The 9,922-nt window shown below is 52.2% G+C and overlaps 1 protein-coding gene across 6 annotated transcripts; it reads left to right on the top strand.

Moving 5' to 3' along the window:
- The first annotated feature begins 611 nt into the window (after window positions 1-611).
- LOC141148134 (uncharacterized) lies at window positions 612-9,536 on the top strand. 6 transcript variants are annotated; one of them, XR_012245162.1, is made up of 4 exons: window positions 612-1,608; window positions 6,796-7,635; window positions 7,919-8,349; window positions 8,829-9,536. XR_012245162.1 is itself a non-coding variant. In XM_073635316.1 (2 exons), the coding sequence occupies exons 1-2, from the start codon at window positions 795-797 to the stop codon at window positions 6,888-6,890; spliced, it is 909 nt and encodes a 302-aa protein (XP_073491417.1). In that variant the 5' UTR covers window positions 612-794; the 3' UTR covers window positions 6,891-7,688. The 6 variants fall into 6 exon arrangements, 1 of the variants encoding a protein (XP_073491417.1); XR_012245163.1 differs by lacking the exon at window positions 8,829-9,536 and having other exon boundaries at window positions 6,796-7,041; window positions 7,082-7,635; window positions 7,919-8,437; XR_012245165.1 differs by lacking the exon at window positions 8,829-9,536 and adding an exon at window positions 8,350-8,420 and having other exon boundaries at window positions 7,919-8,195.
- The last annotated feature ends 386 nt before the right edge of the window (window positions 9,537-9,922 follow it).

The following is a 9,922-nucleotide window of genomic DNA, read 5'->3' as shown; positions in this document are numbered from 1 at the left end:
TGGATGTGGTATATTGTGTGGTTGGCTTTGCTCGGAGGAGATATTTGCCCCCCCCCCGGAGGTGGTATATTGTGTGGTTGGCTTTGCTCGGAGGAGATATTTGCCCCCCCCCCCCCCCCCCCAGAGGTGGTATATTGTGTGGTTGGCTTTGCTCGGAGGAGATATTTGCCCCCCCCCCAGAGGTGGTATATTGTGTGGTTGGCTTTGCTCGGAGGAGATATTTGCCCCCCCCCCAGAGGTGGTATATTGTGTGGTTGGCTTTGCTCGGAGGAGATATTTGCCCCCCCCCCGCAGGTGGTATATGTGGTTTGCTTTGCTCGGAGGAGATATTTGCCCCCCCCCCCGGAGGTGGTATATTGTGTGGTTGGCTTTGCTCGGAGGAGATATTTGCCCCCCCCCCCCCGGAGGTGGTATATTGTGTGGTTGGCTTTGCTCGGAGGAGATATTTGCCCCCCCCGGAGGTGGAATATTGTGTGGTTGGCTTTGCTCGGAGGAGATATTTGCAGCCCCCCCCCCCCCCCTCAGAGGTGGAATGTTACATTGTGTGCGGTTGGAGATATTTGGCCAGTTTCGGTATTCTGCATCTTCTTGGCCTCTCCCTGTTGAACTTGTTCTTGTCATGCGTGTCGGGACATGCTGTAGTATGGAGAGTGAGGTGTGCCTCCCCTCCCTGTCTCCTGTCAGATCTCTCAGCCCTGCGTTCCTCTCCTCCTCCGTCCTCTCATGGCTGTGGGATTCGGTGTGGAGGCCAGCCTCCGGCCTGTGGTGGTCCTTGCCCCTGGTCCCTGGACACGATGAGGACACACAGAAGTGTGGAGCTCAGGCATGTGTGTTCCTTGGACAGTATGGAGCCTTCCATCCAGCCAACAAAGACTGCCGATCAGTCCACCAACCGGGCCGTCCAGGCTGCTGTTAGTGCGGCCAAGCATCAGAAACAGAGACCCAAAAGCCTGTGCTCCGTGGGGAACGGACTTACCACCAGCCCCAAGGCCGATGCAGGTCCCAGCTCTCTCGGAGGACTGTTGGACCTCCTGAAGCAGCGGTCTGGGCGGAAGTGTGAGCCCCAGGACTGTCCACCATGCATCGGGACGATGAGTTCACCTCGGCCTCTTAGTATGAGTGTTCTGGATATAAACCGTCTTAGTGGAGCTCAGGGAGCATCCTTCTCCAGGAGGGAGTTCAGCCGCAGCTCCGGCTTTCTGCGCGGTTCTTCAATATTCAGCAGCCAACGATGGAACGTGTTTGGGAGCAAAACACCGGAACAGAAGAACAACCTCTCATCCCTGCGCAAAAGTTTCATCAGCTTCAGACTACGCCGCGCAGCAGAGACGAGGAAGGAGGGCGATTCCTGCAATGGCAGATCACGGTGCCGCAGTGAAGATGACTCTTATTCCTTGCACACCGCACCATCACGGAAGGATCTCCGGGTCACCGATGCTCCAGCCGCTCAGAGCAAGGAAAATAGGACAAGCTTTTGGAGGTTACTCACCAGCCCTTTTCGTAAGAAGGAGTACGCCACCAGTGATGGCCGACACAGAGGTGATGGGGGCAGAGCGGCAGAGCCGGTGCTGGTGGCAGTATCCTGCACCGATAACCAAGGCCTTCTGGGTAAGTTCTAGCTCCATTGGTGTTGTATGTCTTCTGTGATCGTCTTCTATAACATGGAAGAGCTTGGTGATTGTCCATCCCCTCTACCGCCTCCCATCCTGGGTTCTAGGGGGTCTTGTGTGAATGTCTTTTATAACATGGAAGAGCTTGGCGTTTGTCCATCCCCTCTACCGCCTCCCATCCTGGGTCCCCATGGGTCTTGTGTGAACATCTTTCTATAACATGGAAGAGCTTGGTGATTGTCCATCACCTCTACCGGCTCCCATCCTGGGTTCTAGGGGGTCTTGTGTGATCGTCTTCTATAACATGGAAGAGCTTGGTGATTGTCCACCCCCTCTACTTGCCCCTATCTTGGGTTCCCATGGGTCTTGTGTGAACATCTTCTATAACATGGAAGAGCTTGGTGATTGTCCATCACCTCTACCGCCTCCCATCCTGGGTTCTAGGGGGTCTTGTGTGATCGTCTTCTATAACATGGAAGAGCTTGGTGATTGTCCATCACCTCTACCGCCTCCCATCCTGGGTTCTAGGGGGTCTTGTGTGATCGTCTTCTATAACATGGAAGAGCTTGGTGATTGTCCATCACCTCTACCGCCTCCCATCCTGGGTTCTAGGGGGTCTTGTGTGAATGTCTTTTATAACATGGAAGAGCTTGGCGTTTGTCCATCCCCTCTACCGCCTCCCATCCTGGGTCCCCATGGGTCTTGTGTGAACATCTTCTATAACATGGAAGAGCTTGGTGATTGTCCATCACCTCTACCGCCTCCCATCCTGGGTTCTAGGGGGGTCTTGTGTGATCGTCTTCTATAACATGGAAGAGCTTGGTGATTGTCCACCCCCTCTACTTGCCCCTATCTTGGGTTCCCATGGGTCTTGTGTGAACATCTTCTATAACATGGAAGAGCTTGGTGATTGTCCATCACCTCTACCGCCTCCCATCCTGGGTTCTAGGGGGTCTTGTGTGAACGTCTTTTATAACATGGAAGAGCTTGGCGTTTGTCCATCCCCTTTACCGCCTCCCATCCTGGGTTCCCATGGGTCTTGTGTGAACGTCTTCTATAACATGGAAGAGCTTGGCGTTTGTCCACCCCCTCTACTTGCCCCTATCTTGGGTTCCTGAGGGTCTTGTGTGAACGTCTTCTATAACATGGAAGAGCTTGGTGATTGTCCATCACCTCTACCGGCTCCCATCCTGGGTTCTAGGGGGTCTTGTGTGAGCGTCTTCTATAACATGGAAGAGCTTGGTGATTGTCCACCCCCTCTACTTGCCCCTATCTTGGGTTCCTGAGGGTCTTGTGTGAACGTCTTCTATAACATGGAAGAGCTTGGTGATTGTCCATCACCTCTACCGGCTCCCATCCTGGGTTCTAGGGGGTCTTGTGTGAACGTCTTTTATAACATGGAAGAGCTTGGCGTTTGTCCATCCCCTTTACCGCCTCCCATCCTGGGTTCCCATGGGTCTTGTGTGAACGTCTTCTATAACATGGAAGAGCTTGGCGTTTGTCCACCCCCTCTACTTGCCCCTATCTTGGGTTCCTGAGGGTCTTGTGTGAACGTCTTCTATAACATGGAAGAGCTTGGCGTTTGTCCATCCCCTCTACCGCCTCCCATCCTGGGTCCCCATGGGTCTTGTGTGAACATCTTCTATAACATGGAAGAGCTTGGTGATTGTCCATCACCTCTACCGGCTCCCATCCTGGGTTCTAGGGGGTCTTGTGTGATCGTCTTCTATAACATGGAAGAGCTTGGTGATTGTCCACCCCCTCTACTTGCCCCTATCTTGGGTTCCCATGGGTCTTGTGTGAACATCTTCTATAACATGGAAGAGCTTGGTGATTGTCCATCACCTCTACCGCCTCCCATCCTGGGTTCTAGGGGGTCTTGTGTGATCGTCTTCTATAACATGGAAGAGCTTGGTGATTGTCCATCACCTCTACCCGCCTCCCATCCTGGGTTCTAGGGGGTCTTGTGTGATCGTCTTCTATAACATGGAAGAGCTTGGTGATTGTCCATCACCTCTACCGCCTCCCATCCTGGGTTCTAGGGGGGTCTTGTGTGAATGTCTTTTATAACATGGAAGAGCTTGGCGTTTGTCCATCCCCTCTACCGCCTCCCATCCTGGGTCCCCATGGGTCTTGTGTGAACATCTTCTATAACATGGAAGAGCTTGGTGATTGTCCATCACCTCTACCGCCTCCCATCCTGGGTTCTAGGGGGTCTTGTGTGATCGTCTTCTATAACATGGAAGAGCTTGGTGATTGTCCACCCCCTCTACTTGCCCCTATCTTGGGTTCCCATGGGTCTTGTGTGAACATCTTCTATAACATGGAAGAGCTTGGTGATTGTCCATCACCTCTACCGCCTCCCATCCTGGGTTCTAGGGGGTCTTGTGTGAACGTCTTTTATAACATGGAAGAGCTTGGCGTTTGTCCATCCCCTTTACCGCCTCCCATCCTGGGTTCCCATGGGTCTTGTGTGAACGTCTTCTATAACATGGAAGAGCTTGGCGTTTGTCCACCCCCTCTACTTGCCCCTATCTTGGGTTCCTGAGGGTCTTGTGTGAACGTCTTCTATAACATGGAAGAGCTTGGTGATTGTCCATCACCTCTACCGGCTCCCATCCTGGGTTCTAGGGGGTCTTGTGTGAGCGTCTTCTATAACATGGAAGAGCTTGGTGATTGTCCACCCCCTCTACTTGCCCCTATCTTGGGTTTCCATGGGTCTTGTGTGAACATCTTCTATAACATGGAAGAGCTTGGCGTTTGTCCATCCCCTCTACCGCCTCCCATCCTGGGTTCTAGGGGGTCTTGTGTGATCGTTTTCTATAACATGGAAGAGCTTGGTGATTGTCCATCCCTTCTACCTGACCCTATCTTGGGGGTCTTGTGTGAATATCTTTTATAACATGGTAGTGATGTAATAGGTATAGTGATGTAGTAGTAGTAGGGGGTTTAGTAGTAGTGATGTAGTAGAGGTGTACTAGTTGGTATCAAATCTTTGGAGAGTGGGCTTTTTCCGTGTGTGGAGAGTGGGGGGGGTCCGTGGAGAGTGGGAGGTTCCTGCGTGTGGAGAGTGGGAGGGTCCATGGAGAGTGGGAGGTTCCTGCGTGTGGAGAGTGGGAGGGTCCATGGAGAGTGGGAGGTTTCCGCGTGTGGAGAGTGGGAGGTTTCCGCGTGTGGAGAGTGGGAGGTTTCCGCGTGTGGAGAGTGGGAGGTTTCCGCGTGTGGAGAGTGGGAGGTTTCCGCGTGTGGAGAGTGGGAGGTTTCCGCGTGTGGAGAGTGGGAGGGTCCATGGAGAGTGGGAGGTTCCTGCGTGTGGAGAGTGGGGGGGTCCGTGGAGAGTGGGAGGTTCCTGCGTGTGAAGAGTGGGAGGGTCCATGGAGAGTGGGAGGTTCCTGCTTGTGGAGAGTGGGAGGGTCTGTGGAGAGTGGGAGGTTCCTGCGTGTGGAGAGTGGGAGGGTCCATGGAGAGTGGGAGGTTCCTGCATGTGGAGAGTGGGGGCGTCAGTGGAGAGTGGGAGGTTTCCGTGTGTGGAGAGTGGGAGGGTCCGTGGAGAGTGGGAGGTTCCTGCGTGTGGAGAGTGGGAGGGTCCGTGGAGAGTGGGAGGTTCCAGCATTAGGAGAGTGGGAGGTTCCTGCGTGTGGAGAGTGGGAGGGTCCGTGGAGAGTGGGAGGTTCCTGTGTGGAGAGTGGGAGGTTCCATGGAGAGTGGGAGGTTCCTGCGTGTGGAGAGTGGGAGGGTCCGTGGAGAGTGGGAGGTTCCAGCATTAGGAGAGTGGGAGGGTCCGTGGAGAGTGGGAGGTTCCTGCGTGTGGAGAGTGGGAAGGTCCGTGGAGAGTGGGAGGTTCCTGCATGTGGAGAGTGGGAGGGTCCATGGAGAGTGGGAGGTTCCTGCATGTGGAGAGTGGGAAGGTCCGTGGAGAGTGGGAGGTTCCTGCGTGTGGAGAGTGGGAGGTTCCTGCGTGTGGAGAGTGGGAGGCTCCTGCGTGTGGAGAGTGGGAGGTTCCTGCGTGTGGAGAGTGGGAGGTTCCTGCGTGTGGAGAGTGGGAGGTTCCTGCGTGTGGAGAGTGGGAGGTTCCATGGAGAGTGGGAGGTTCCTGCGTGTGGAGAGTGGGAGGTTCCTGCGTGTGGAGAGTGGGAGGGTCCATGGAGAGTGGGAGGGTCCATGGAGAGTGGGAGGTTCCTGCGTGTGGAGAGTGGGAGGGTCCATGGAGAGTGGGAGGGTCCATGGAGAGTGGGAGGGTCCATGGAGAGTGGGAGGTTCCTGCGTGTGGAGAGTGGGAGGGTCCGTGGAGAGTGGGAGGTTCCTGCGTGTGGAGAGTGGGAGGGTCCGTGGAGAGTGGGAGGTTCCTGCGTGTGAAGAGTGGGAGGGTCCATGGAGAGTGGGAGGTTCCTGCGTGTGGAGAGTGGGAGGGTCAGTGGAGAGTGGGAGGGTCCATGGAGAGTGGGAGGGTCCTGCGTGTGGAGAGTGGGAGGGTCCATGGAGAGTGGGAGGTTCCTGCGTGTGGAGAGTGGGAGGGTCCATGGAGAGTGGGAGGGTCCATGGAGAGTGGGAGGGTCCATGGAGAGTGGGAGGGTCCGTGGAGAGTGGGAGGGTCCTGCGTGTGGAGAGTGGGAGGGTCCATGGAGAGTGGGAGGGTCCATGGAGAGTGGGAGGGTCCGTGGAGAGTGGGAGGGTCCGTGGAGAGTGGGAGGGTCCTGCGTGTGAAGAGTGGGAGGGTCCATGGAGAGTGGGAGGGTCCATGGAGAGTGGGAGGGTCCGTGGAGAGTGGGAGGGTCCGTGGAGAGTGGGAGGGTCCATGGAGAGTGGGAGGGTCCTGCGTGTGGAGAGTGGGAGGGTCCATGGAGAGTGGGAGGGTCCTGCGTGTGGAGAGTGGGAGGGTCCTGCGTGTGGAGAGTGGGAGGGTCCATGGAGAGTGGGAGGGTCTGTGGAGAGTGGGAGGTTCCTGCGTGTGGAGAGTGGGAGGGTCCATGGAGAGTGGGAGGTTCCTGCGTGTGGAGAGTGGGAGGGTCCATGGAGAGTGGGAGGGTCCTGTGTGTGGAGAGTGGGAGGGTCCATGGAGAGTGGGAGGGTCCTGTGTGTGGAGAGTGGGAGGGTCCATGGAGAGTGGGAGGGTCCTGTGTGTGGAGAGTGGGAGGTTCCTGTATTTATAGGGTGACCAATAAATGGGAAATATTTTGTCTTTCAGATTCCTTTGTAAACAGTCAGGAATGGACTCTGAGTCGCTCCGTCCCCGAACTCAAAGTGGTAAGTGATTGGATGATGAGGAGCACACAGGTGTAATGATGATAGTGATTGGATGATGGGGAGCACACAGGTGTAATGATGATAGTGATTGGATGATGAGGAGCACACAGGTGTAATGATGATAGTGATTGGATGATGGGGAGCACACAGGTGTAATGATAGTGATTGGATGATGGGGAGCACACAGGTGTAATGATGATAGTGATTGGATGATGGGGAGCACACAGGTGTAATGATAGTGATTGGATGATGAGGAGCACACAGGTGTAATGATGATAGTGATTGGATGATGGGGAGCACACAGGTGTAATGATGATAGTGATTGGATGATGGGGAGCACACAGGTGTAATGATGATAGTGATTGGATGATGGGGTGCACACAGGTGTAATGATGATAGTGATTGGATGATGAGGAGCACACAGGTGTAATGATGATAGTGATTGGATGATGGGGAGCACACAGGTGTAATGATGATAGTGATTGGATGATGGGGAGCACACAGGTGTAATGATGATAGTGATTGGATGATGAGGAGCACACAGGTGTAATGATGATAGTGATTGGATGATGAGGAGCACACAGGTGTAATGATGATAGTGATTGGATGATGGGGAGCACACAGGTGTAATGATGATAGTGATTGGATGATGGGGAGCACACAGGTGTAATGATGATAGTGATTGGATGATGGGGAGCACACAGGTGTAATGATGATAGTGATTGGATGATGGGGAGCACACAGGTGTAATGATAGTGATTGGATGATGGGGAGCACACAGGTGTAATGATGATAGTGATTGGATGATGAGGAGCACACAGGTGTGGTAATGATGATAGTGATTGGATGATGGGGTGCACACAGGTGTAATGATGATAGTGATTGGATGATGGGGTGCACACAGGTGTAATGATGATAGTGATTGGATGATGGGGTGCACACAGGTGTAATGATGATAGTGATTGGATGATGAGGAGCACACAGGTGTAATGATGATAGTGATTGGATGATGGGGAGCACACAGGTGTAATGATGATAGTGATTGGATGATGGGGCGCACACAGGTGTAATGATAGTGATTGGATGATGAGGAGCACACAGGTGTAATGATGATAGTGATTGGATGATGAGGAGCACACAGGTGTAATGATGATAGTGATTGGATGATGGGGAGCACACAGGTGTAATGATGATAGTGATTGGATGATGGGGAGCACACAGGTGTAATGATGATAGTGATTGGATGATGGGGAGCACACAGGTGTAATGATGATAGTGATTGGATGATGGGGAGCACACAGGTGTAATGATGATAGTGATTGGATGATGAGGAGCACACAGGTGTAATGATAGTGATTGGATGATGGGGAGCACACAGGTGTAATGATGATAGTGATTGGATGATGGGGCGCACACAGGTGTAATGATGATAGTGATTGGATGATGGGGAGCACACAGGTGTAATGATAGTGATTGGATGATGAGGAGCACACAGGTGTAATGATGATAGTGATTGGATGATGAGGAGCACACAGGTGTAATGATGATAGTGATTGGATGATGGGGTGCACACAGGTGTAATGATGATAGTGATTGGATGATGGGGAGCACACAGGTGTAATGATGATAGTGATTGGATGATGGGTGCACACAGGTGTAATGATGATAGTGATTGGATGATGGGGTGCACACAGGTGTAATGATGATAGTGATTGGATGATGAGGAGCACACAGGTGTAATGATGATAGTGATTGGATGATGGGGAGCACACAGGTGTAATGATGATAGTGATTGGATGATGGGGAGCACACAGGTGTAATGATGATAGTGATTGGATGATGGGGTGCACACAGGTGTAATGATGATAGTGATTGGATGATGAGGAGCACACAGGTGTAATGATGATAGTGATTGGATGATGGGGAGCACACAGGTGTAATGATGATAGTGATTGGATGATGGGGCGCACACAGGTGTAATGATAGTGATTGGATGATGAGGAGCACACAGGTGTAATGATAGTGATTGGATGATGAGGAGCACACAGGTGTAATGATGATAGTGATTGGATGATGAGGAGCACACAGGTGTAATGATGATAGTGATTGGATGATGGGGTGCACACAGGTGTAATGATGATAGTGATTGGATGATGGGGAGCACACAGGTGTAATGATGATAGTGATTGGATGATGGGGAGCACACAGGTGTAATGATGATAGTGATTGGATGATGGGGAGCACACAGGTGTAATGATGATAGTGATTGGATGATGGGGTGCACACAGGTGTAATGATGATAGTGATTGGATGATGAGGAGCACACAGGTGTAATGATGATAGTGATTGGATGATGGGGAGCACACAGGTGTAATGATGATAGTGATTGGATGATGGGGAGCACACAGGTGTAATGATGATAGTGATTGGATGATGGGGAGCACACAGGTGTAATGATGATAGTGATTGGATGATGGGGAGCACACAGGTGTAATGATGATAGTGATTGGATGATGGGGTGCACACAGGTGTAATGATGATAGTGATTGGATGATGAGGAGCACACAGGTGTAATGATGATAGTGATTGGATGATGGGGAGCACACAGGTGTAATGATGATAGTGATTGGATGATGGGGAGCACACAGGTGTAATGATGATAGTGATTGGATGATGGGGTGCACACAGGTGTAATGATGATAGTGATTGGATGATGGGAGCACACAGGTGTAATGATGATAGTGATTGGATGATGGGGTGCACACAGGTGTAATGATGATAGTGATTGGATGATGGGGAGCACACAGGTGTAATGATGATAGTGATTGGATGATGGGGAGCACACAGGTGTAATGATGATAGTGATTGGATGATGGGTGCACACAGGTGTAATGATGATAGTGATTGGATGATGGGAGCACACAGGTGTAATGATGATAGTGATTGGATGATGGGGAGCACACAGGTGTAATGATGATAGTGATTGGATGATGGGGAGCACACAGGTGTAATGATGATAGTGATTGGATGATGGGGAGCACACAGGTGTAATGATGATAGTGATTGGA

This window comes from Aquarana catesbeiana, linkage group LG06, assembly GCF_042186555.1.
Source record: "Aquarana catesbeiana isolate 2022-GZ linkage group LG06, ASM4218655v1, whole genome shotgun sequence".
Lineage (NCBI taxonomy): Eukaryota > Metazoa > Chordata > Amphibia > Anura > Ranidae > Aquarana > Aquarana catesbeiana.
The sequence above is the reverse complement of the archived record's forward strand: the minus strand, read 5'-3'. Positions and strand labels throughout refer to the sequence as shown.

What these genes read in the sequence shown, in the direction of transcription:
- LOC141148134 (XM_073635316.1), top strand. Translation starts at nt 795, where the DNA reads ATGAGGACACACAGAAGTGTGGAGCTCAGGCATGTGTGTTCCTTGGAC. An exon ending in CGATAACCAAGGCCTTCTGG is followed by an intron (nt 1,609 to 6,795) that starts GTAAGTTCTAGC and finishes TTTGTCTTTCAG; the next exon opens with ATTCCTTTGTAAACAGTCAG.